Raw genomic sequence first — 25,611 nt, 5'->3', positions numbered from 1 at the left:
ACTTGCAGTATTTTGTATTACCAATGGCGAACAGGGACTTATGACCACAAGAAAAACACTTAAGGTAATCATTTGCACTATTTGTTGGACCTGGAGAGGCCGCTGCAACCAGCTCTGCCACCACCCCAGAAACAGGTGACACTTGCGGGCTGTCCCAGCACATCCCCAGAGTGTGTTGGTTATTGATGAAAATGACACATTTCACCGTACGTTACAATGTACACGTGACAAGTAAAGCTAATATTTATCTTTGACGTTGAGTCGTTTTTGCGTACGAAACACCCTGGTTCTCTTGGCTGCATAAGTCTGGGGAAGACAACTCCTCTGGTCACGCCAAACTCATGAGGTTGAGCCAAACTCATGAGGTTGAGGCACACTCAAACCCAACCCAAACCCTGGATTGTGTGGATACTGTGTAATTTGCTACCCTGTTACAAATTAATGCCATGAAATAACATACTGCATACAATTAAAGGAATTATATGTATGAATCTTGTTACGTACCCCGTAACTGGGTTGCCAAACCAGCAGAAATGGATCACTCAGTTGGAGTCTGGAGTACTAGAACTAAGAAAGTTTTATTAAAGAAACAAGTAACACAGTAATCGAAAGGATAATAAATGCAACAATTCAACAATGATAACCACACATGTGCACAGAATTAAGATAACAGCATCAATCAAGCTCTATCGTTGTCTAGGGGTAAATGACCAATTTCAAAATGACTCAAAGTTCAGGTCGCAGTAATCGTTGCCATGGCGATGGACAAGGTGGGGGGAGAGAGACAGAATAGGAACAACTCATCATTCAGCACAGCTTCACTCACAGACCAGCGAGATGGCTCACAAACAGCATTTGGGCGGGTCCTTGGTGATGTCACCTGAGGTCACCGACTGTGACCCCTCCTCCAGATGCGGTCGATCCTCTGCAGTGAACCCGGCACCCAGGCAAGGGCGGACACACACCGGGTTCCCGCTGATCGTACCTTTCCACCCTTGTCGTTGTCTGGGACTTCTCACCCACTCGTGAGAAGCGCACCGCTTCCAGGGTCTCGTTACCTCGGGTGGCGTGTGTGTCTGTCTTAGCGAACCTGTCCCTTTTTATCCCCCTGCTGGGGTATCGCCTGTCCATCACTTCAAACAGTTCAGGGTTCAAAGGGGGGAGCCGCTCCAGACAGCTCTTCCTCCCACATCCCTTCATTACACATCTCCAGACGCTGCTCCATTGTTCCTTATCTCTCCTTCCCCTGAGGGCAGGTGGCAGACCAACTGCTGATGCCACCGATGCTAGCCCAGGCCAGCAAACATCTTAATTTTATGTGTATTCTCGTAACACTTCCCCCCTTTAAGGATTTTTACCGGGAGGTAAAAATTACAAACATGACTACATTATCTGATACATACACAATATACATCTTTAACAGTTATTTAGCTAATACAGAGAATTTGAAGCTGTCAACACCTTGACAGACAGTCATCACATTTTCTGTTCCTTTTACACGTGTTATTAATAATCCCTTAGACCAGGCTCCAACTCAGCAAACTTCATAGTGGCCAAAAACACTGATGAATTGCGACCAATGTAACCTCTCATTTGGTTTTGTCCCGGACCACAACAACAAGGGTCGTCCCATTCCGACTCAATTTTCCCTCGCAAGGGCTTAGTAGGAGGGGGACGGGTATTGACCGCAGAGTTATTGCAAAACTTCCTGCAGTACCCCACCATCTCCAAAAGCCTTCTGAGGGCCCTCTTGTCTGTCGGGGTTGGGAGGTCAGCGATAGCCTGCACTGTAGCTTGCATCACTGCCAGCTGCCCCTGTGTCACCACAATTCCCAGGTAAGTGACTCTCGTGTGGCCGAATTCATTTTTTTCAAGGTTCACTATCAAGCTGGCTTCAGACAGTCGTATTAAATTGCCAATACACACCTCTGTGTTCATCAGCCCTTTAGTCACTGAATTACTCAAAAAATATGGGTGTTGTTTACTTGGCCGCCCTATTGTAACAGACATAACCCAACGTCCCAGTTCTTTGCATTTCCTCGGGACAATCAAACACATGGGTGCGAGTCGTTTAATTACTCCTTCGGGGATTAAGGGAGAGACCTTATCAGTAGACCTGGCCAAAACAATAGCCTTCTCCCATCTGACCGATCCCATCCTAATCTTTTCAAAATGGTTTTTTCCTCTTATCAAGGGGCCCCTAGCTTCATTGATTTCCACGCTAACACCGACTAGGTTTGTTAGCATATCAAAAGCCGGTGACCGTCTCAGTTCGCGTCGGTCATGATCAATAACATTCTTCCCCCTGGGCAGCCGGTAAATCTCTTTCATGATTCCACCAACTGTTTCCCCCAGCACCGCAAAATGTCCACCGGGGGGTACTTCGTGGGCCATGTTAAAAACCTCATCCCCGTAACTCTTTTGCACCACCCCCCACTCCTCATCTGCGGATGCCGTACTTGATTTCCCTTTCTTCCTTAGCACTTCCTCCTCCGCACAATAGCTTGTCAAGGCTGTGTCAGAGAGAGCGGTCTCGGCAAAAACCATCAGCCCCTCGTCTCGCTCCTGCGTCTGCACAAATTCTTTCCTGGCTACTGCTACGTCCGTCCCAGCTCCCTCACTACCTCTTATCTCACTACACCCTGTCTCATACAAGGTTGGCAGAAATGTTTCAGCCAAATTCACCATCGCGGGCGGGGCCTCCATGCTGGCAGGCTGACCCGTCAATCTCACGACTGGGAACACGATCCCTCCGGCGATGTCATTACCGAGCAAGACTTCCACGTCTTTCATCGGTAATTCGGACCTCACCCCAATCGTGACTAGTCCAGAGACCAGGTTGCTCTGTAAATGTATCTGGTGCAAAGGGACTGACTCTGTCCCTTCCCCAACACCTTTGACCTCTACCTCCCCAGTCTGGGTCTCTGAGCTAAACTCTAATACACTCTTCAGTATTAGTGACTGACACGCTCCCGTGTCTCTCCAGATCCGCACTGGAACTGGTTTTAACCTCTTTTTCACTGACACCAGTCCGGCCGAGATAAACCTCTCGCGCCCTTCCTGGACTTTTTCAGACCTGTCCTTCCCTAGCGGTTCGCTTAACAGCTCAATACAGCCATTCAAAATTTCCGCTTTTCCTTTCCCCGTCTCCTTCCTTGGGGCAAAGCACCTGGACGCAAAGTGTCCGACTTTCCCACAATTATAACAGACGACTCCAGGAGACTTCCTACCAGACTGCTCCCGGTCTACCTTATCCTTTTCACTAGTCCCCGGCTTACTTTCTGACTTTTCCGGTGGACTCTCCCCGCCGTCCTGACTACCCTTCTGGTAGCCTTTACTCGGGGCAACCTTCATTTTATGCGTCAACGCATACTCATCCGCTAACTTAGCAGTTGCGGCTAACGTGGCTGCCTCTTTCTCATCGAGGTAGGGTCTCATACCCTCAGGGACACAACCTTTAAACTGCTCAATCAGAATCAGTTGCAGCAGTCTGTCATAATCCCCCTCTACCCCTTTCGAGGCGCACCAACGCTCACAATATGTTTGCATCTCGCGAGCAAACTCCAAATACGTGCGGTCCCACCGCTTCCTCGCATTCCGGAACCTCTGCCGGTATGCCTCCGGGACCAACTCATAAATCCTGAGGATGGCCTCCTTCACCACCTCATACTTCTGGGCATCTTCCGCGGATAAGGCGGAGTAAGCTTGTTGGGCTTTCCCTTTCAGTACACTCTGAAGTAAGACAACCCACTTATCCCTCGGCCATTCCTGACTTATAGCCACCTTTTCGAAGTGAAGAAAGTACCGATCCACATCGGTATCGTCAAATGGGGGAACCAGCCTAACCTCCTGGGTCGCCCGGAACCCTCCACCTTGGTTCGGCACGAGCCCCTGCTCAGCCCTTATCTTTAACTTCTCCAGCTCAAATTCCCTTTCCCTCTGTTTCTCCTCTCTCTCCAACTGTCTGTCCCTCTCTCTCTCTTCTCTCTCCAACTGTCTTTCTCTCTCTTTCTCTTCGTGTTCTAACTGCCGTACCCGGAACTCGTGCTCGAGTCTCAGTTTTTCAAGCTGTACCTGTACCGCGTCTCCAGCAGGTTTTTCAATAGACACCTCCCCCAGCTCACCTTGGGGAAACACACCTTTAGATACATAGTGCTCTACAATAGCTCTGTGTATCTCCTCTCTCCTCATTGTCGACTTCACCTTAGCAAGATTCACCCGTTTTGCCACAGCTATCAATTCCGATTTCCTGGCATCCTCTAATGCCTCCAAGGTCGGCGCCTTTATAAATTCCTCAACCTCCATTTCTGCTGTTTGTCTTTTCTTTCTTTCGGGAATTTTAACCCAATCAATTTACTCCGTCCCAAATTTAGCGTTCAAAATCGCGGACGAGAACCCCACTTATGTTACGTACCCCGTAACTGGGTTGCCAAACCAGCAGAAATGGATCACTCAGTTGGAGTCTGGAGTACTAGAACTAAGAAAGTTTTATTAAAGAAACAAGTAACACAGTAATCGAAAGGATAATAAATGCAACAATTCAACAATGATAACCACACATGTGCACAGAATTAAGATAACAGCATCAATCAAGCTCTATCGTTGTCTAGGGGTAAATGACCAATTTCAAAATGACTCAAAGTTCAGGTCGCAGTAATCGTTGCCATGGCGATGGACAAGGTGGGGGAAGAGAGACAGAATAGGAACAACTGATCATTCAGAACACTGCTTCACTCACAGACCAGCGAGATGGCTCACAAACAGCATTTGGGCGGGTCCTTGGTGATGTCACCTGAGGTCACCGACTGTGACCCCTCCTCCAGATGCGGTCGATCCTCTGCAGTGAACCCGGCACCCAGGCAAGGGCGGACACACACCGGGTTCCCGCTGATCGTACCTTTCCACCCTTGTCGTTGTCTGGCACTTCTCACCCACTCGTGAGAAGCGCACCGCTTCCAGGGTCTCGTTACCTCGGGTGGCGTGTGTGTCTGTCTTAGCGAACCTGTCCCTTTTTATCCCCCTGCTGGGGTATCGCCTGTCCATCACTTCAAACAGTTCAGGGTTCAAAGGGGGGAGCCGCTCCAGACAGCTCTTCCTCCCACATCCCTTCATTACACATCTCCAGACGCTGCTCCATTGTTCCTTATCTCTCCTTCCCCTGAGGGCAGGTGGCAGACCAACTGCTGCTGCCACCGATGCTAGCCCAGGCCAGCAAACATCTTAATTTTATGTGTATTCTCGTAACAATCTTAACTAAAAGGTTAGTAAAAGATAACAAAAAGAAAGCAGCCCGTTCTAGTTAAACAGTCAAATGTGCACGAGTTGGAGCTCACCTTGAACTTCTCTGTCACTCACGCGCTGGGCCCTCGGTCAACATGAAAGCACCCACCGCCTTCCGAACGTCACTCGCAATCCATCTCGCACAAACGGGTCTCCCACCGGATCGGATGCTACGATTGGTTCTCCCCAGCGTCTTCTGTCTTCATCTCCTCTCGAGCAAAAGCCCCAAGCCCAACCTTAGTGTCTGAAGCACCTTCAATAACTCCAAAAGACTGAGGTTAGGTAAAATACCGAAAGGCTTTTATTCGCTGTACAATGCGACCTCCACGGTGAGTGTCTGGGGGGGAGGGGCAAGGCGAAACACCTTTATACAGGACTCTGTGGGAGGAGCCACAGGGGCAGTCAGCAGAGGGTTGTGTCCAGACAGTTAACCCAGTCACAACATATATACATGGTTTATCACATTCACCCCTCCTCTTTTTTAAAAAGAGTCCCGTGGGGTGAAGTGACTGACAATATTTACAAGAAGTATATTTACAGGTCAAGTCTATCAGGCGGTCGAGTCCGTCGCTGTGATCTACGTAGCACCGGCGATGGCGGTTGTGCTGGCTCCGACCTGACTTGAGGTGCCAGCACGTTAGGCGTTGTTAATCCCTCGTGCGTGTGCGTCGCGCCCGGTATGGGAGTGTGGTGTGGTGTCTGTGTAGGGTTTGGAGTGCGCAGTGTCTCGTGGGTACATACATTGGTGGGTACGGGGTCAATAGTCACCACGGAGTGTTCAGGGTAGGGGCCCGGAGCTCCTGCGGGCGCCAGGTCGTGGATGGAGACTGTGTCCTCCCGCCCATCAGGTAAAACCACGTAGGCGTACTGAGGGTTCGCATGAAGTAAGTGAACCCTCTCAACCATCGGGGAGTATTTATTGCTCCTCGCATGTTTCCGGAGCAGCACTGGCCCAGGGGACGTCAGCCAAGTTGGTAGGGTGGTCCCAGTGGTCGATTTTCGGGGAAAAGAAAAGAGCCGCTCATGAGGGGTGGCATTGGTGGCTGTGCGTAACAGGGAGCAGATGGAGTAGAGTGCCTCGGGAAGGACCTCCTGCCAGCGAGAGACTGGCAGTCCCTTTGACCTGAGGGCTAAAAGTGTGGCTTTCCACACCGTGCCATTCTCCTTCTCCACCTGTCCATTCCCCCAGGGACTATAGCTCGTGGTCCTACTAGTTGCAATTCCCCTAGCCAGCAGGTATTGGCTCAGCTCATCACTCATAAACGAGGACCCCCTGTCACTGTGGATATAGCATGGGTATCCGAACAGAGTGAAAAGCTTGCACAGGGCTTTTATAACTGGACGTGGTAGTGGTATCGGGGCAGGGGTTGGCGAAGAGGAACCGCGAGTACTCGTCGATAACATTAAGAAAGTACACATTGCAGTCGGTGGAGGGAAGGGGGCCCTTAAAGTCAACACTCAGTCGCTCAAAGAGGTGGTTGGTCTTGATGAGTTATGCCTTTTTCGGGTCGGTAGAAGTGCAGTTTGCACTCTGCGCAGACTTGGCAGTCCCTGGTCATCATCCTGATCTCCTCAAGGGAGTAAGGCAGGTTCCGGGCTTTCACGAAGTGGAAAAGCCGGGTGACCCCCGGGTGGCAAAGATCTACATGTAGGGCGTATAGCCAGTTGATCTGCGCGCTGGCACACGTTCCCTGAGATAGGGCATCGGAGGGCTCGTTGAGCTTCCCAGGCCTGTACATGATGTCATAGTTGTAGGTGGAGAGTTCGATTCTCCACCTCAGAATTTTATCATTTTTGATTTTGCCCCGCTGTTGGTTAGTAAACATGAATACGACTGAGTGCTGGTCAGTTAGCAGGGTGAACCTTTTGCCGGCAAGATAATGACTCCAGTGCCTAATAGCTTCCACTATGGCCTGGGCCTCTTTCTCCACCGCGGAGTGCCGAATTTCAGGGCCTTGAAGGGTACGGGAGAAGAACGCCACTGGTCTTCCTGCCTGGTTGAGGGTAGCAGCCAGCACAAAGTCAGAGGCGTCACTCTCTACTTGGAAGGGAATGGCCTCATCCACCGCATGCATTCCTGCTTTGGCAATGTCCCCTTTTATGTGGTTGAAGGCCACGTGGGCCTCGGCAGAGAGGGGGAATGTGGTGGACTTGACCAGGGGGCAGGCCTTGTCTGCATAGTTAGAGACCCACTGGGCGTAATATGAAAAGAAGCCCAGGCACCTTTTGAGGCTCTGAGGGTGTTGGGAGGAGGGAGTTCCAACAAGGGGCGCATACGGTCGGGGTCAGGGCCAATGACTCCGTTTTCCATGACACACCCAAGGATAGCAAGTCGGGTGGTCCCGAATACACACTTGTTATAGGTGAGATTGAAAGATATGCCGCTTGGAGAAATTTTTGTAGGTTGTTGTCGTGATCCTGCCGGTCGTGACCGAAGATGGTGATGTTATCCAGATGTGGGAATGTGGCCTTCAGTTGGCACTGGTCCACCATCCCATCCATCGCCCTCTGGAAGACAGATACACCATTCGTGACACCGAAGGGGACGCGCAGGAAGTGATAAAGCCTGCCGTCCGCCTCGAAGGCGGTGTAAGGGCGGTCCTCCTGGCGGATAGGGAGCTGATGGTAAGTGGATTTTAGGTCTATGGTCGAGTACACCTTGTACTGTGCTATCTGATTGACCATATCCGCGATGCGGAGTAGAGGGTACGCGTCGAGCTGCGTGAACCTATTGATGGTCTGGCTATAGTCCACGACCATCCTATTCTTCTCCCCGTTCCAAACAACGACCACCTGCGCCCTCCAAGGACTTGTGCTTGCCTCAATGACCCCCTCCCTGAGCAGCCGCTGCACCTCCGACTTAATGAAAGCTCTGTCCCCCGCGCTGTACCTCCTGCTTTTAGTTGCCACAGGTTTACAGTCGGGGGTCAGGTTGGCGAACAGCGGTGGGGGAGGGATCTTGAAGGTGGAGAGGCCGCAAGTGGCGTCGGTAGTGCGGCAGTTGGCATGGTGTTGGGTGGTGTGTGCGGGTCGGTGTGTGTGTGTGGTCAGTAGCGGGGTATGTGACGTATCCTTACAAAACTGGGGATTTACGACAGTGACTGGCGGGAGGGGCCCATCATACTTCATTGTCACGCTTTTCAGGTGGCTCTGGAAGTCCAACCCCAACAGCACAGGGGCACACAGTTGAGGCAAGACCAGTAACGTAAAGTCTCGATATTCTGTGCCCTGCACCACTAGTGTCGCTACACAACCCCCCGGATGTCTGTTGTATGCGACCCGGAAGCCATGGTGACCCTCTGACTTACCGGCCGTATCGCAAGTCCGCAATGCTGCACCGTGTCCGGGTGGATAAGACTCTCCGTGCTGCCTGTGTCAAACAGGCAGCTTGTCCTGCGCCCCGCCACCAGGATGTCCATCATTGACCTTGCGAGCTGGTGGGGAGTGCTTTGGTCGAGGGTCACGGAGGCCAGAGTTGAGTCACTGTCTTGGTCCGGTGCGGTGGGATGCCCTCTGAGCACCCATTGGTCGTAGGCGGTGGGAGGTGGTGCCGACCAAGTTGGCCACCCCCATGTCTCGCACGTGGTGGCGGCGTGCAGGGAAGATGGCGGCAGGTAAGATGGCGACCCGCATGTCTTGCACGCGGTGCTGCTCGATCCCACTAGTGGTTTGGACTTACACACCTTCGCGAAGTGGCCCTTCTTTCCACAGCTGGAGCAGGTAGCTTCTCGGGCCGGGCAGCGTTTCTGGGGGTGCTTCTCAAATCTGCAGAAGTAGCACTTCGCGGACTTGTGACTGACGGCAGCCGAGGTCGATTCGCCGGTGGGTTGCAGGCTCTGCGGCGCCCATGAGGCCATCGGGGGATCGCGTGCCTGGAGAGCCTCAGAGTTATGCAGAGCGGCCTCCAGTGTGTCAGCCAGTTCATTCGCCGAACTTAAGGTAAGGTCGGCTGTTTCCAACAGCCGCTGGCGCACATACACTGACCTGGTCCCTGTGACGAAGGTGTCCCTCACTAGGAGTTCTGCATGCTGCGCCGCTGTCAGCTCCTGGCAATTGCAGGCCCGCACGAGCTTCCTTAGGGCCTGGATGAACTCAGCACTTGATTCCCCAGGCCGTTGTTGCCGTGTCGCTAAGCAGTGCCGAGCATAGATGCTGTTTATCGGCCGCAGGTAAGGGAAGAGGGAGAGTATGGGTGGGGGAAGTGGGGGTGAAGTGAGAAGCTGGGAACTGATAGATGGATAAGGTAAAGGGGTCAAGAAGAAGGGATCTGATAGGGAAGGACCATAAGAGAAAGGGAAGGAGGAAGAAAACCAGATGGAGGTGATAAGAAGAGAAGAGGTAAGAAGGGAGAAAGAATAGGGCATAAAAAAAGAGGAGGAGAGGAGAGCTTGTTACATACACCTGTTAGGGTGCATTCTCCAGTTACCTTATAAGGTAACCATAGCCTTCAGCCAGGAGCAGATGTCATCAGGTGGTTCCCAACCTTCACCGAGTGTTTCGACCCTTAACCACAACACTCTTCAGTTGGTGGGCCGGCAGTGGTGGCCAAATCACTGCCCATCTGTTCCTGGCTTCCAGCTCCCCTCCTCTCGCCTACTCCAAATCCAGCAAGAGGCTCGTTCTGCCTCTTCCCCCATCCTACGAGCTGCTTGTTTTTTGCTCCTTTCGTCCAGGCCCGGATCTGACAACAACCATCATGCTGATTTGGCTGGGAAACCTCTGCAGCCGATCTCCAGGGGGAACAACCATGCCTGCCATCCCTTGTCTTTACACTCCTGCACTAAGGGCTGGTACTTCAAGGCCTTTCTCTCGTGGGCCTCTTCCCATCCCTCCTCCCACGGCACAGTCAGCTCAGCCAGAATTATTTTCTTGTCTTCGGTTAACCACAGTACAATGTCCGGGCGTAGGGTTGTGTGCACCACATCCGGGAACTGCAAACTCCTTCCCACGTTGACCCTCGTCTCACAGGACCTGGCCATTAGCAGCAGATTGGGCTTTGGTTGGTTGATTACGAAAGGCCTGGCTCCCTCTTTGATGAAAGTGATGGCCTTCCTCAAATCTGTGCCAGCCGTCCTTTTCTTGCATCTCTCCCGCTCTAGTGTGTCAGCAAGAGCCAGAAGCACCTTATCATGGCGCCACCTATACCAAATTACTGGAATTTAGAGAAGTCAATATTTATGTCATCTGGTTGGAGGCTACCCAGATGGAGTAAGAGGTGTTGCTCCTCCAACCTAACTGAGAGTGCCTTGTCTTGGCAGTAAAGGAGGCTGTGGACTGACATGTTGGATTGGGAATGGAGAGTGGAATTAAAATGGTTGGCCTCCAGCAAATCCTGCTTGTTGTGGACAGAGCAAAGGTGCTCGACGAAGCGGTCCACCAATTGACATTGGGTCTCACCAGAGTAGAGGAGGATGCACAGGGAACACCAGGAATACCTCTGTGTGCAGGTTGTGTGTCATCTATAAATTTGCCAATGATACAATTGTTGACAGAATTTCAAATGGTGATGAGAGGGCATACAGGAGAAAGATTCGCCGGCTAGTCAAGTGGTTTTGTAGCAGCAACTTTGCATTCAACGCTAGTAAGACCAAAGATCTGATTGTGGACTTCAGAAAGAGTTGAACGAGGGAACACAAACCAATCCTCATAGCGGAATCAGAAGTGTAGAGAGTGAGGAATTTCAAGTTCCTGGGTGTCAATATCTCTGAGGATCTAACCATAAGACAAAGGAGCAGAAGTCAGCCATTCGGCCCATCGAGTCTGCTCCGCCATTTTATCATGAGCTGATCCATTCTCCCATTTAGTCCCACTCCCCCGCCTTCTCACCATAACCTTTGATGCCCTGGCTACTCAGATACCTATCAATCTCTGCCTTAAATACACCCAATGACTTGGCCTCCACTGCTGCCCGTGGCAACAAATTACATAGATTCACCACCCTCTGGCAAAAAAAAATTTCTTTGCATTTCTGTTCTGAATGGGCGCCTTCAATCCTTAAGTTATGCCCTATCGTACTAGACTCCCCCATCATGGGAAACAACTTTGCCACATCCACTCTGTCCATACCTTTCAACATTCGAAATGTTTCTATAAGGTCTCCCCTCATTCTTCTAAACTCCAAGAAATACAATCCAAGAGCAGGCAAACGTTCCTCATATGTTAACCCTCTCATTCCCGGAATCATTCTAGTGAATCTTCTCTGTACCCTCTCCAACGTCCAGCACATCCTTTCTTAAATATGGAGACCAAAACTGCCCACAGTACTCCAAGTGAGGTCTCATCAGCGCCTTATAGAGCCTCAACATCACATCCCTGCTCCTATACTCTATTCCTCTAGAAATGAATGCCAACATTGCATTCGCCTTCTTCACTACCGACTCAACCTGGAGGTTAACCTTAAGGGTATCCTGTACAAGGACTCCCAAGTCCCGTTGCATCGCAGAACTTTGAATTCTTTCCCCATTTAAATAATAGTCTGCCTGTTTATTACTTCTGCCAAAATGCATAGCCATACACTTTCCAACATTGTATTTCATTTGCCACTTCTTTGCCCATTCTTCCAATCTATCCAAGTCTCTCTGCAGACTCTCCGTTTCCTCAGCACTACCGGCCCCTCCACCTATCTTTGTATCGTCAGCAAACTTAGCCACAAAGCCATCTATTCCATAATCCAAATCGTTGATGTACAATGTAAAAAGAAGCGGCCCCAACACGGACCCCTGTGGAACACCACTGGTAACCGGCAGCCAACCAGGATAGGATCCCTTTATTCCCACTCTTTGTTTCCTGCCAATCAGCCAACGCTCTGTCCACGTATGTAACTTTCCCGTAATTCCATGGGCTCTTATCTTGTTAAGTAGCCTCATGTGTGGCACCTTGTCAAAGGCCTTCTGAAATTCCAAATATACAACATCCACTGTATCTCCCTTGTCTAGCCTACTGGTAATTTCCTCAAAAAATTGTAATAGGTTTGTCAGGCAGGATTTTCCTTTAAGGAATCCATGCTGAGCTCTGCCTATCTTGTCATATGCCTCCAGGTACTCTGTAACCTCATTCTTGACAATCAACTCCAACAACTTCCCAACCACCGATGTCAAGCTAACAGGTCTATAATTTCCTTGCCCACTTCTTAAATAGCGGAGTGACATTTGCAATCTTCCAGTCCTCCGGAACCATGCCAGGATCTATCGACTTTTGAAAGATCATCGCTAATGCCTCCGCAATCTCCATAGCTACTTCTTTCAGAACACGAGGGTGCATTCCATCTGGTCCAGGAGATTTATCTACCTTTAGACTATTCAGCTTCCTGAGTACTTTCTCTGTCGTAATTGTGACTGCGCACACTTCTCTTCCCTGCCACCCTTCAGTGTCCGGTATACTGCTGCTGTCTTCCTCAGTGAAGACTGATGCAAAATACTCGTTCAGTTCCTCTGCCATCTCCTTATCTCCCATTACAATTTCTCCAGCATCATTTTCTATCGGTCCTATATCTACTCTCACCTGTCTTTTACTCTTTATATACTTGAAAAAGCTTTTAGTATCCTCTTTGATATTATTTGCTAGCTTCCCTTCATAGTTAATCTTTTCTCTCTTAATGACCTTCTTAGTTTCCTTTTGTAAGGTTTTAAAAACTTCCCAATCCTCTGTCTTCCCACTAATTTTTGCTTCCTTGTATGCCCTCTCCTTTGCTCTAACTTTAGCTTTGACTTCTCTTGTCAACCACAGTTGCATCCTTTTTCCATTCGAAAATTTCTTCTTTTCTGGAATATACCTGTCTTGCACCTTCCTCACTTCTCGCATAAACTCCAGCCACTGCTGCTCTGCCATCTTTCCTGCCAGTGTCCCTTTCCAGTCAACTTTGGCCAGTTCCTCTCTCATGCCACTGTAATTTCCTTTACTCCACTGAAATATCGATACATCAGATTTCGGCTTCTCTTTTTCAAATGTCACAGTGAACTCAATCATGTTATGATCACTGCCTCCTAAGGGTTCCTTCACCTCAATCTCTCTAATCACCTCCAGTTCATTACAGAATACCCAATCTTGTACAGCCAATCCCCTAATGGGCTCAACAACAAGCTGTTCTAAAAAGCCATCTCGCAGACATTCTACAAATTCTCTCTCTTGAGATCCAGTGCCGACCTAATTTTCCCAATCCAATCGCATGTTAAAATCCCCCACAATTATCATAACACTGTCCTTCTGACAAGCCTTTTCTATTTCCTGCTGTAATTTGTAGTCCACATCTCTGCAGCTGTTTGGAGGCCTGTATATAACTGCCATTAGGGTCCTTTTACCCCTGCAATTTCTTAGCTCAACCCATAAAGATTCTGCACCTTCCGATCCTATATCACCTCTTTCTAATGATTTAATATCATTTCTTACCAATAAAGCCACGCCTCCCCCTCTGCCTACCTTCCTATCCTTCCGATACACCATGTATCCTTGGACGTTCAGCTCCCAGAGACATGCACCTTTAGCCATATCTCGGTGATGGCCACAATATCATACTTGGTCATAACATACTGATGCAGCTATAAAGAACGCAAGACATTAAACCCGATTCTGATTCCGATTCCCTGTAAGATATAGCTCTTTCCGTGCTCTGTACTGTATGGATATCATGTGATAAGGATGAAAATGCTGAGGTCTGTTATCTGTTAAATCAATTATATTTTTGTTTTCCTGAATTGAGACTGTGGGCTGTCACTGGAAAGTACAGAGCTCCATAGCTTTGCATGTGTACTGTTCAGAGGTGTGGTTAACTGGCAGCTTTGAGGCATGGAACTTTACAGCACGGAAATAAGCAATTGAGGCCAACTCATCTACGACAGCCAAGTTGCCGACTCGAGCTTGTCTCATTTTCCAGCATTTTGCCCATCACCCCCTCAGGAAACGGATCAGGCACATCGAACCCCAAATCTCTCCTCCCGGCAGCAAGAGAGATTTGGAGGCTGATGTGCCTGTTTCGTTCTGTTCAGTTTTTTTGCTGGGTGGGGGATTTGTGGGCTGATGTGTCTGTTTCGTTCTGTTTAGTTTTTTGCAGGGAGGGGGATTTGGGGGCTGATGTGCCTTTTTTGTGCTGTTCAGTTTTTTGCAGGGAGGGGGATTTGTGGGCTGATGTGCCTGTTTCGTCCTGTTCAGTTTTTTGCAGGGAGGGGGATTTGGGGGCTGATGTGCCTGTTTCATCTTGTTCAGTTTTTTGCAGGGAGGGGGATTTGTGGGCTGATATGCCTGTTTTGTTCTGTTCAGTTTTTTGCAGGGAGGGGGATTTGGGGGCTGATGTGCCTGTTTCATCCTGTTCAGTTTTTTGCAGGGAGGGGGATTTGGGGGCTGATGTGTCTGTTTCGTTCTGTTCAGTTTTTTGCAGGGAGGGGGATTTGGGGGTCGACATGCCTGTTTTGTTCTGTTCAGTTTTTTGCAGGGAGGGGGATTTGTGGGCTGATGTGTCTGTTTCGTTCTGTTCAGTTTTTTGCAGGGAGGGAGATTTGGGGGCTGATGTGTCTGTTTCGTTCTGTTCAGTTTTTTACAGGGAGGGGGATTTGGGGGGCTGATGTATCTGTTTCGTTCTGCTCGTTTTTTTGCAGGGAGGGGGATTTGGGGTCTGATGTATCTATTTCGTTCTGTTCAGTTTTTTGCAGGGAGGGATATTTGGGGACTGATGTGTCTGCTTCGTTCTGTTCAGTTTTTCGTAGGGTGGGGGATTTGGGGTCTGATGTATCTGTTTCGTTCTGTTTAGTTTTTTACAGGGAGGGGGATTTGGGGGCTGATGTGCCTGTTTCATCCTGTTCAGTTTTTTGCAGGGAGGGGGATTTGTGGGCTGATGTGCCTGTTTCGTCCTGTTCAGTTTTTTGCAGGGAGGGGGATTTGGGGACTGATGTGTCTGTTTCGTTCTGTTCAGTTTTTTGCAGGGAGGGGGATTTGGGGTCGACATGCCTGTTTCGTTCTATTCAGTTTTTTGCAGGGAGGGGGATTTGGGGGCTGATGTGCCTGTTTCGTTCTGTTCAGTTTTTTGCAGGGAGGGGGATTTGGGGGCTGATGTATCTGTTTCGTTCTGTTCAGTTTTTTGCAGGGAGGGGGATTTGGGGGCTGATGTCCCTGTTTCGTTCTGTTCAGTTTTTTGCAGGGAGGGAGATTTGGGGGCTGATGTGTCTGTTTCGTTCTGTTCAGTTTTTTGTAGGGAGGGGGATTTGGGGTCTGATGTATCTGTTTCGTTCTGTTCAGTTTTTTGCAGGGAGGGGGATTTGTGGGCTGATATGCCTGTTTTGTTCTGTTCAGTTTTTTGCAGGGAGGGGGATTTGGGGGCTGATGTGCCTGTTTCATCCTGTTCAGTTTTTTGCAGGGAGGGGGATTTGGGGGCTGATGTGTCTGTTTCATTCTGTTCAGTTTTTTGCAGGGAGGGGGATTTGGGGGTCGACATGCCTGTTTTGTTCTGTTCAGTTTTTTGCAGGGAGGGGGATTTGTGGGCTGATGTGTCTGTTTCGTTCTGTTCAGTTTTTTGCAGGGAGGGAGATTTGGGGGCTGATGTGTCTGTTTCGTTCTGTTCAGTTTTTTACAGGGAGGGGGATTTGGGGGGCTGATGTATCTGTTTCGTTCTGCTCGTTTTTTTGCAGGGAGGGGGATTTGGGGTCTGATGTATCTATTTCGTTCTGTTCAGTTTTTTGCAGGGAGGGATATTTGGGGACTGATGTGACTGCTTCGTTCTGTTCAGTTTTTCGTAGGGTGGGGGATTTGGGGTCTGATGTATCTGTTTCGTTCTGTTTAGTTTTTTACAGGGAGGGGGATTTGGGGGCTGATGTGCCTGTTTCATCCTGTTCAGTTTTTTGCAGGGAGGGGGATTTGTGGGCTGATGTGCCTGTTTCGTCCTGTTCAGTTTTTTGCAGGGAGGGGGATTTGGGGACTGATGTGTCTGTTTCGTTCTGTTCAGTTTTTTGCAGGGAGGGGGATTTGGGGTCGACATGCCTGTTTCGTTCTATTCAGTTTTTTGCAGGGAGGGGGATTTGGGGGCTGATGTGCCTGTTTCGTTCTGTTCAGTTTTTTGCAGGGAGGGGGATTTGGGGGCTGATGTATCTGTTTCGTTCTGTTCAGTGTTTTGCAGGGAGGGGGATTTGGGGGCTGATGTCCCTGTTTCGTTCTGTTCAGTTTTTTGCAGGGAGGGAGATTTGGGGGCTGATGTGTCTGTTTCGTTCTGTTCAGTTTTTTGTAGGGAGGGGGATTTGGGGTCTGATGTATCTGTTTCGTTCTGTTCAGTTTTTTGCAGGCTGGGGGATTTGGGGGCTGATGTATCTGTTTCGATCTGTTCCGATCTGTTCAGTTTTTTACAGGGAGGGGGATTTGGGGTCTGATGTATCTGTTTCGTTCTGTTCAGTTTTTTGCAGGGAGGGGGATTTGGCGGGCTGATGTATCTGTTTCGTTCTGTTCAGTTTTTTGCAGGGAGGGGGTTTTGGGGTCTGATGTATCTGTTTCGTTCTGTTCAGTTTTTTTTGCAGGGAGGGGGATTTGGGGGCTGATGTGCCTTTTTTGTGCTGTTCAGTTTTTTGCAGGGAGGGGGATTTGGGGGCTGATGTGCCTGTTTCATCTTGTTCAGTTTTTTGCAGGGAGGGGGATTTGTGGGCTGATGTGTCTGTTTCGTTCTGTCTGGTTTTTCTGCAGGGAGGGGGATTTGTGGGCTGATGTGCCTGTTTCGTTCTGTTCAGTTTTTTGCAGGGAGGGGGATTTGGTGGCTGATGTGCCTGTTTCGTCGTGTTCAGTTTTTTGCAGGGAGGGTGATTTGGGGGCTGATGTGCCTGTTTCGTTCTATTCAGTTTTTTGCAGTGAGGGGGATTTGGGGGCTGATGTATCTGTTTCGTTCTGTTCAGTTTTTTGCAGGGTGGGGGATTTGGAAGCTGATGTATCTGTTTCGTTCTGTTCAGTTTTTTGCAGGGAGGGGGATTTGTGGGCTGATGTATCTGTTTCGTTCTGTTCAGTTTTTTGCAGGGAGGGGGATTTGTGGGGATTATGTATCTGTTTCGTTCTGTTAAGTTTTTTGCAGGGAGGGGGATTTGTGAGCTGATGTGTCTGTTTCGTTCTGTTAAGTTTTTTGCAGGGAGGGGAATTTGGGGGGCTGATGTATCTGTTTCGTTCTGTTCAGTTTTTTGCAGGGAGGGGGATTTGTGGGCTGATGTGCCTGTTTCGTCCTGTTCAGTTTTTTGCAGGGAGGGGGATTTGTGGGCTGATGTGTCTGTTTCGTTCTGTTGAGCTTTTGCAGGGAGGGGGATATGTGGGCTGATGTGTCTGTTTCATTCTGTTCAGTTTTTTGCAGGGAGGGAGATTTGGGGGCTGATGTGTCTGTTTCGTTCTGTTCAGTTTTTTACAGGGAGGGGGATTTTGGGGCTGATGTGTCTGTTTCATTCTGTTCAGTGTTTTGCAGGGAGGGGGATTTGGGGTGCTGATGTATCTGTTTCGTTCTGTTCAGTTTTTTGCAGGGAGGGGGATTTTGGGGCTGATGTGTCTGTTTCATTCTGTTCAGTGTTTTGCAGGGAGGGGGATTTGGGGTGCTGATGTATCTGTTTCGTTCTGTTCAGTTTTTTGCAGGGAGGGGGATATGTGGGCTGATGTGTCTGTTTCATCCTGTTCAGTTTTTTGCCGGGAGGGGGATTTGGGGGCTGATGTGTCTGTTTCATTCTGTTCAGTTTTTTGCAGGGAGGGGGATATGTGGGCTGATGTATCTGTTTCGTTCTGTTCAGTTTTTTGCAGAGGGGGGATTGGGGGGGCTGATGTTCGTGCTGCTTTTCTTTTCTTTCTTGGTTTCATGGCTACCCGGAGAGTTTAAGAATTTCAGAGTTGTATACTGTGGTAATCATTGAAGCTCTCAATGTGCAGAGAATAACGAGATATAGACATTGATGAGGCAGAAGTTGAGTAGTTCAGTGAAGTGTTTAATTAGTTCAGCACAATATTGTGGGCTGAAGGGCCTGTTTCTATCTGTACTGCTCCATGTTTTATGTTTCTGTTGTTAAGAAATCAGTATAACTCAAAAATCCATTCCATCTGAAAGCATGTTGGCTTGTTTTGTTCAGTAGTTTCATTGTAACAATGAATACTTTGGCAATGAAATTATCTCTGCCTCGCACAATGTGCTCTTTATTGTCCCCTACCTTTTTGTGCACACCTGGTCATACTGCAGACAAATATCTCGCGGTCAATTTTAGATTTAAATCAATTTAATTTCCCTTTGTGCCACGTGATTTGCTTCTATTTAACTGTGCAGTGTGAGGAGTGTTTGTTTATACATTCATCTGAAACATAGGATTACAGACCTCCAGAGCATCACCAGAGAGAACTATGAAGGAAAAGCTTGCACCACTCTGGTAGGTTCCTTCTGGAGGTGTTTCACTGACACAGGGATTGGCTGTCTTCATTATTCAGGTACGGGGAAACAGTCCTCTCTTCACTGAGGTCCATGACTGGTGGTGTTTATGTTCCACAGGGTTAGGAGCTGGGATCTCTGCTGTTCATGATATATAACAATTATTTGGATAAAAGTGCATTCAGGGAGATTACTAAATTTTGTGGAGCTAAAATTGTGGAGCTGTGGATATTAAGGAAGATTGTCAAAGGATGCAGTAGGAGATAGATCAGTTGAAGATATGGGCGGGGAAATGGCAGAAACAATATTGAATTGAATTGAGTTTTACTTTATTTCTTAAATCTTTCACATACATGGGGAGTAAAATTCTTTACGTTACATCTCCGTCTGAATATGCAACATGCAATTCATAGTAATTTGCAATAAATAGTATGTACAACAGGACAGTCAATATAACATAGAAATACGATTGTATCAGTGTGAATTAATCAGTCTGTTGGCCTGGTTGAAGAAGCTGGCCCCGAGCCTGTAGGTCCAGGCTTTAATGCCGCAATATCATTTCCCAGACGGGAGCAGCTGGAACAATTTGTGGTTGGGGTGAGTCGGGTCCCCAATGATCCTTCAGGCCCTTTTTACGCACCTGTCTCTATAAATGTCCTGAATAGTGGGAGTTCACACCTACAGATGCGCTGGGCTGTCCATACCACTCTCTGCACAGTCCTGCGATTAAGGGAGGTACAGTTCCCATACCAGGCAGTGATGCAGCCAGTCAGGACGCTCTCAATTGTGCTCCTGTAGAAAGTTCTTAGGAATTGGGGACTCGTGCCAAACTTCCTCAACCGTCTGAGATGTACTGAGTACCGATGTTGAGCTCTGAGATCAATCTCATCCTCCCACATAGCCCCCATTTTCCTATCTTCCATGTGCTTAGCTAAGAGTATCTTAAGTGTCCCAAATGTATTTGCCTTTACCACCACACTGGCAGTGTGTTCCACGTACCCACCCCTCTCTGTGTAAACAGTTTTAACCCAAACAAGTGTGGGGGTTACACTTTGGGAGGTCAGACCTGAGGGGGAAGTATACAGTTACCAGAAGAACTGCAAAGGAGCATTAATGTGCGGAGGGACCTTGGGGCTGCAAATCAACAGCTCCCTAGAAATGGCAATACAAGTGGATAGGGTAGTAAAGATGGTATTCAGCATTCTTACTTTCATCAGACATATAGAAGTCAAAAAGTTACGTTGCAGCTATTTAAAACTTTGTGTAGGACTTATCTGGAGTATTGTATGGATTTCTGGTCACCAGATTATAGAAAGAATGTGGAGGCTTTGGAGTGTGTTCGGTTCACTAGATGTTGAGATTCGCATTTATTTTTCTCATATACATCCAAACATCCATTGAGATACGTCGTTTGTGTGTACAACCAACACAGCCTAATCTTGCGGCGGGGCAGGCCGCATGTGAACCACAGAGCATGCCCACCCAACAATACAAGCAACGACGACAGCAACAAAACAAAACAAAAGCAAGACAAGCCAATTTTCCACCATCCCCCTCACACACCACCACACTACAACCCCAGGCCAGCCCCCCTCTGGGCCTCTGATCCTTGGCCCTAGACTGACGGGCTTGCAGGCAATGGGTCTCCCATCTCCTGTCCCTGGCCCAGACTCACAGCTATAGTGCCTCTAACTTCTGGACAAGCAGACCCAGGGGCTTCAACCTTTGGATCTCTGCCTCCAGACTCATCTGGATTCAAGAGCATGTACTAAAAGGAGAGAGTGGACAAACCTGGGGTTGATTTCTCTGCAACACTGGAGTCTGGAGGTGACCTGACAGAAGCCAACAAAATTATGAGTGACAGAATTAGGGTAGACAGTTAGAGTCTTTCCCAGAGCGGAAATGTCAAATACTAGAGTGCATTGTTTTAATTTGTGAGAGGGAAAGTTTAAAGGAGATTTATGGGGCAAGTTGTATAAGACATTGGGGGGGCCTATCTTGGAGTATTGTGTGCAGTTCTGGTCAATTACCTGCAAGAAAGACATCAGTACGATTGAAAGAGTACAGTGAAAATTTACAAGAGTGCTGCCAGGAATTGAGGATCTGGATTATAGGGAAAGGTTGAATAAGTTCAGACTATTTTTAGTAAGAACGAGATCCTTTTTCAGGTTAGGATTTTATTTCCTGGAACATAAGAGAATGAGGGGAGATGTGATAGAGATATACAAAATTATGAGTGGTGGTGGGTCTCATCACAGTTGCAAGAATTATATTGTAAAACTGGAAAAAACCCAGATGTCCCACTATGAAGGAATGGACTGAGGAAATGATTAAGATTTCATCATATGAACACATGTTGGGAAGAACTAACAGTGAGGGAAAAGTGCAAGACGCAAGGGATCAATTTTGATTGTATGTTAATTTAAACTTAAATTAGAACTTCTTTCTGTCTCTAAGTTTTACTTGTTTTCCGGTCATGGGATAGCTTTGTAAATATGCTGTACTCTATCTGCTCTGTGATATGCTGTGCTGCTTTGTAAAATAAGAATAAATAAGAATAAAAATTTGAATTACAAAAAAAAATACCAGTGGTGTAGATTGGGTAAATGCAAGCAGGCTTTTTCCACTAGGGCTGGGCGAGACGAGAACTAGGGGTCATAGGTTAAGGGTGAAAGGTGGAATACTTAAGGGGAATATGAGATGGGAGCTTCTTTACTCAGAGGGTGGTGAGACTGTGGAATGAGCTGCTAGCAGTGTGATGCGAGTTTGATTGCAACCTTTAAGAGCAGTTTGTACGAGTACGTGGCTGGGAGGGCTATGGAGGGCTACAGCGGATGGAACTAGATAGAACAGGTGTTCGGCACAGTCTAGATGGCCAAACAACCTGCTTCTGTTCTGTGGTGCTCTACGGCTCTGTTTGTTGATGCCTGGAATGCACTGCCTGGGGAGATGGCAGAAGCAGGTACAATGTTTCAGAGGTATTTGAACAGATATATGTGCAGGCAGATTGCATTGGGATGGGCTGATGGCTGAAGTCCCTGCTGCTATGCTGTACCTTGTTATGTCGTACATGAGAGAGATTAGAACCTTGGGATTGTTCTGTCAAGGATCGATTTCACCATTGGCATTGTTCAGTGGGCTGCCAAGAAGGACACTGAGAGGCAAGTTTAGAGTGAAAGTGCAACGGTGTACAAAGACCCTACGGCAGTAGTAATGGTTTTGGTTTTCTTTTGCATTATTATTGTCACAGTCAGAAGTACGTTCTTTACACAGAGAGTGGTGGGTGCATGGAACGTGCTGCCAGGGGTGGTGGTGGAGGCAGATACATTAGGGGCATTTAAGAGACTCTTAGATAGGCATATGGATGATAGAAGATTGGAGGGCTATGTAATAGGGAAGGGTTGGATTGATGTTAGAGTGGATTAAAGTATCGGCACAACATTGTTGGTTGAAAGGGCTGTACTTTGTCGTAATGTTTTAGGTTATGTTTCGCACAGTGCGTTAAGCTACAAAAAGATAAAGCAATAACAATGCAGAGTACAGGTGTAAAAGCTACTGAAAAAGTAAACAATTAAGTGCAAGAACAGCATGGCAGCGTAGTGATCAGCCTAATGCTATTACAACTAGATGGCCAGACAAGATGGTATTCAAAATTCTTACTTTCATCAGTTGGGCCATTGAGTATAGAAGTCAAAAAGTCATGTTGCAGCTACTTAAAACTTTGTGTAGAGCATATCTGGAGTATTGTATGGATTTCTGGTCTCCAGATCATAGAAAGAATGTGGAGGTTTTTCGTAAACAAAGAACATGGAGGCTTTGGTGTGTGTTCAGTCGAGGTTCACTTGGTGCTCAGATTCACGGGCGATGCAGGTTTTCTGCTGTTCTCTGTAAGGAGTTTGCACATTCTCCCCATCCCCATATGGGTTTCCTCCTACACTCGGAAGAGGTATGGGTTAGGGTTAGTACGTTATAGACATGGCATGTTGGCACCAGAAGCATGGCAGCACTTGCGGGCTGCCCCCGCAAATCCTTGAACTGGGGTCGATCATTGACACAAATAACACATTTCAGTCTATGTTTCAATGGACAGTTGACAATTGAAGCTAATCTTTAATCTTTAACCCCTCCAGATGTTGCTTTGATCTTTGAAGTGTCGCAATGGCAGACAACCTGACACAAGGGGGTTCCGGTTCCAATTGCACCATAGGCATCAGAGAGGGACAATCCCTGATCCTCTTCCTCTACGCTGCCTCGTTCTTCATCAGCCTGCCCGGGAACTGTCTGTCCATCTACGTGGCGTGCCTCCATGTGAAACGCGACAACGAGATTGGTGTTTACCTCCTGAACTTGAGTTCCATGGACATCCTGTACACAATCACGATCCCTTTCTGGTTCTATGATTGCCTTAACCAGAGCAGCGACGTGCTCCTGTACAACGTGCTAATAGTGCTGACTTACAGTTCCATGTACCTGAGCCCTGCCTTCCTCTGCTGCATTGCCGCGGATCGTTACCTGGCCATTGTCTACCCACTCAGGTTTTATGAGCTGCGGACAATACGGGCAGCTGTGGTGGTATGTGCCATCTGCTGGGTCACCCAGTTAACCTGCCACGCTCTGTTGCTCCACAGGCTAGCTCTGTTTTCCAACTTCAGTTCCTCGGTGTATAAAGAGCCGCCCCCGATGAATGCCGCCCTGTTCACCGAGAACATCACCCGCATTGTGTTTGGTTTCTTCTTCCCCCTATCCATCTTCCTCTTTAGTTCCCAACGTATCTACAGGATGGTGGCAAACAGCACTTCTGTCGAGGACAAGGAGAAAAGGAAATTGGCAAGGCTCCTTTTACTATTGCTTCTAGTCTACATTATCAGCTTTGGTCCGTACCATGTCACCTTGCTTGCCCGCAGCCTTGCGGAACCAGGCAACTGCCGCTTTGCCCAGAGTATTTACCCCTTTTATAAAGTCTTCTTTGCTCTGACTGGCATGAACTGTGCCGCTGACCCCATCCTCTACTGCTGGCTGAATGACACAGCCAGGTATGACATTCTTCAGCTACATGTGTCTGCGAGAAACAGGCTACTGAGACTGTGCAGTTGGTTGAGGTGTCAGAAAGGTTACCCCAAGGAGTCACCAGGACTTTCTCTTTGATAGTGCAAGACCATCCGGGCATTATAGTGCCAGCTTTTTGACATGAAGTGTTAACTCTGATGATCTCTTTGGAAACTCACCCGGCAGCAGGCAACGGCAAACCACCGCTGTGACTTGCCTTGTACGCAGTTCCCCACTACCTCAAAGAGGCGTGGAGGGAAATCGTCCATTAACCGGAGGAACTCCAGATGAGACGTACCTTTCCTTTCCTTTATCTTTATTTGTCACATGTACATCAAAACACCAAAACATAGAGTGAAATGCATTGTTTGTTTCACCATAAGAACATAAGAAATAGGGGCAAGAGTAGGCGACCTCACCTGTCGAGCCTGCTCTGTCATTCAATAAGATCATGGCTGATCTGACTATGGACTCATTTCCACCTACCTGCCTTTCCAACATAACCCTTAATTCCCCTACTATGCAAAAATCTATCCAACCTTGTCGTAACTACATTTACTGCTTCATTGGGCTAAGAATTCCACAGATTCACCACTCTCTGGGAAATGAAGTTCCTCCACATCTCCATCCTGAATTTACTCCCCGAATCTTGAAGCTATGTCCCCTAGTTCTAGTCTCACCTACCAGTGGAAACAACTTTCCTGCCCCTATCTTATCTTCCCCATTTCTTAATTTTGTATGTTTCTTTAAGATCTCTCAACCTTCTGAATTCCAGCAAGTACAATCCCAGGTGACTTAATCTCTCCTCATAGTCTAACCCCCTCATCTCTGGTTTGAGGACATGCTGGGCACAGCCTGCAAGTGACACCAACATAGAAAATCCTCAACTAACTAATCCTTACTTCCTTACTAACCCTTATTCCCTTACTAATCCTTACTAGCTGGTACATCTTTGGAATGCGGGAGGAAACCAGCGCACCCGGAGGAAACACACGCAGTCACGGGGAGAACGTACAATCTCCTTACAGGGAGCAGTGGGAATTGAACTTCAGTTGCTGATCGCTGATGTTTAATAGCAGTATGCTATTATTTATTATAATTATTATTATTTCTTTCTTATTGTATTTTCACAGTTTCTTGTCCTGTGCACATTAGTTAAACGCCCAGTTGGTGTGGTTTTTAATTGATTCTATTATGGTTATTATTCTATTTTGGATTCATTAAGTATACCCACAAGAAAATGAATCTCAGGCTTGCATATGGTGACATATGTGTACTTTCATTAGAAATTTACTTTGAACCTTTTGACTGTAAATGAACAACTTCTCCTGATGTAACCTAAGGCAAATAAGAATATCACTGAAACAATTTTGTTACCAATAAAGAGAACTTATTTCCATGGAATTCTGTTCAAAGTCATCGAAATGGCAACTTTTGTATGTGTATGTATCTGCCTGTCTGTTTGTGTGCGTGTATGTGTGTGTGTGTGTGTGTGTGTGTGTGTGTGTGTGTGTTTGTGTGTGTGTGTGTGTATGTGTGTGTGTGTGTGTTTGTGTGTGTGTGTGTCTGTGTGTGTGCGGAGATGTGTATGTATGTGTCTACAGAAGTATATGTTTATATTTGTTCAAACATGTGGTGTATGTGTGCGCTTGTATGTGTGTGTGTGTGTGTGTGTGTGTGTGTGTGTGTGTATGTGTGTGGAGATGTGTATGTATGTGTCTACAGAAGTATAGGTTTATATTTGTTCAAACATGTGGTGTATGTGTGTGTGTGTGTGTGTGTGTGTGTTTATGTGTGTGTGTGTGTTTGTGTGTGTGGAGATGTGTATGTATGTGTATGTGTGTGTGTGTGTGTGTGTGTGTGTGTGTGTGTGTGTGTGTGTGTGTGTTTGTGTGTGTGTGTGTGTGTGTGTGTGTGTGTGTGTGTGTGTGTGTGGA

The 25,611-nt window shown here is 47.8% G+C and overlaps 1 protein-coding gene across 1 annotated transcript; it reads left to right on the top strand.

The window, feature by feature from the left end:
- Positions 1–22,841: 22,841 nt before the first annotated feature.
- Positions 22,842–23,773, top strand: LOC134343794 (G-protein coupled receptor 4-like). Its single transcript, XM_063042968.1, has one exon. It carries the CDS (start codon positions 22,985–22,987, stop codon positions 23,771–23,773), a length of 789 nt encoding a protein of 262 aa, XP_062899038.1. The 5' UTR covers positions 22,842–22,984.
- Positions 23,774–25,611: the final 1,838 nt, after the last annotated feature.

The sequence above is a fragment of the Mobula hypostoma genome, chromosome 1, assembly GCF_963921235.1.
Source record: "Mobula hypostoma chromosome 1, sMobHyp1.1, whole genome shotgun sequence".
In the NCBI taxonomy this organism is placed as follows: Eukaryota; Metazoa; Chordata; class Chondrichthyes; order Myliobatiformes; family Myliobatidae; genus Mobula; species Mobula hypostoma.
Note: the sequence above shows the minus strand (reverse complement) of the source record. Positions and strands in the feature narration are given on the sequence as shown.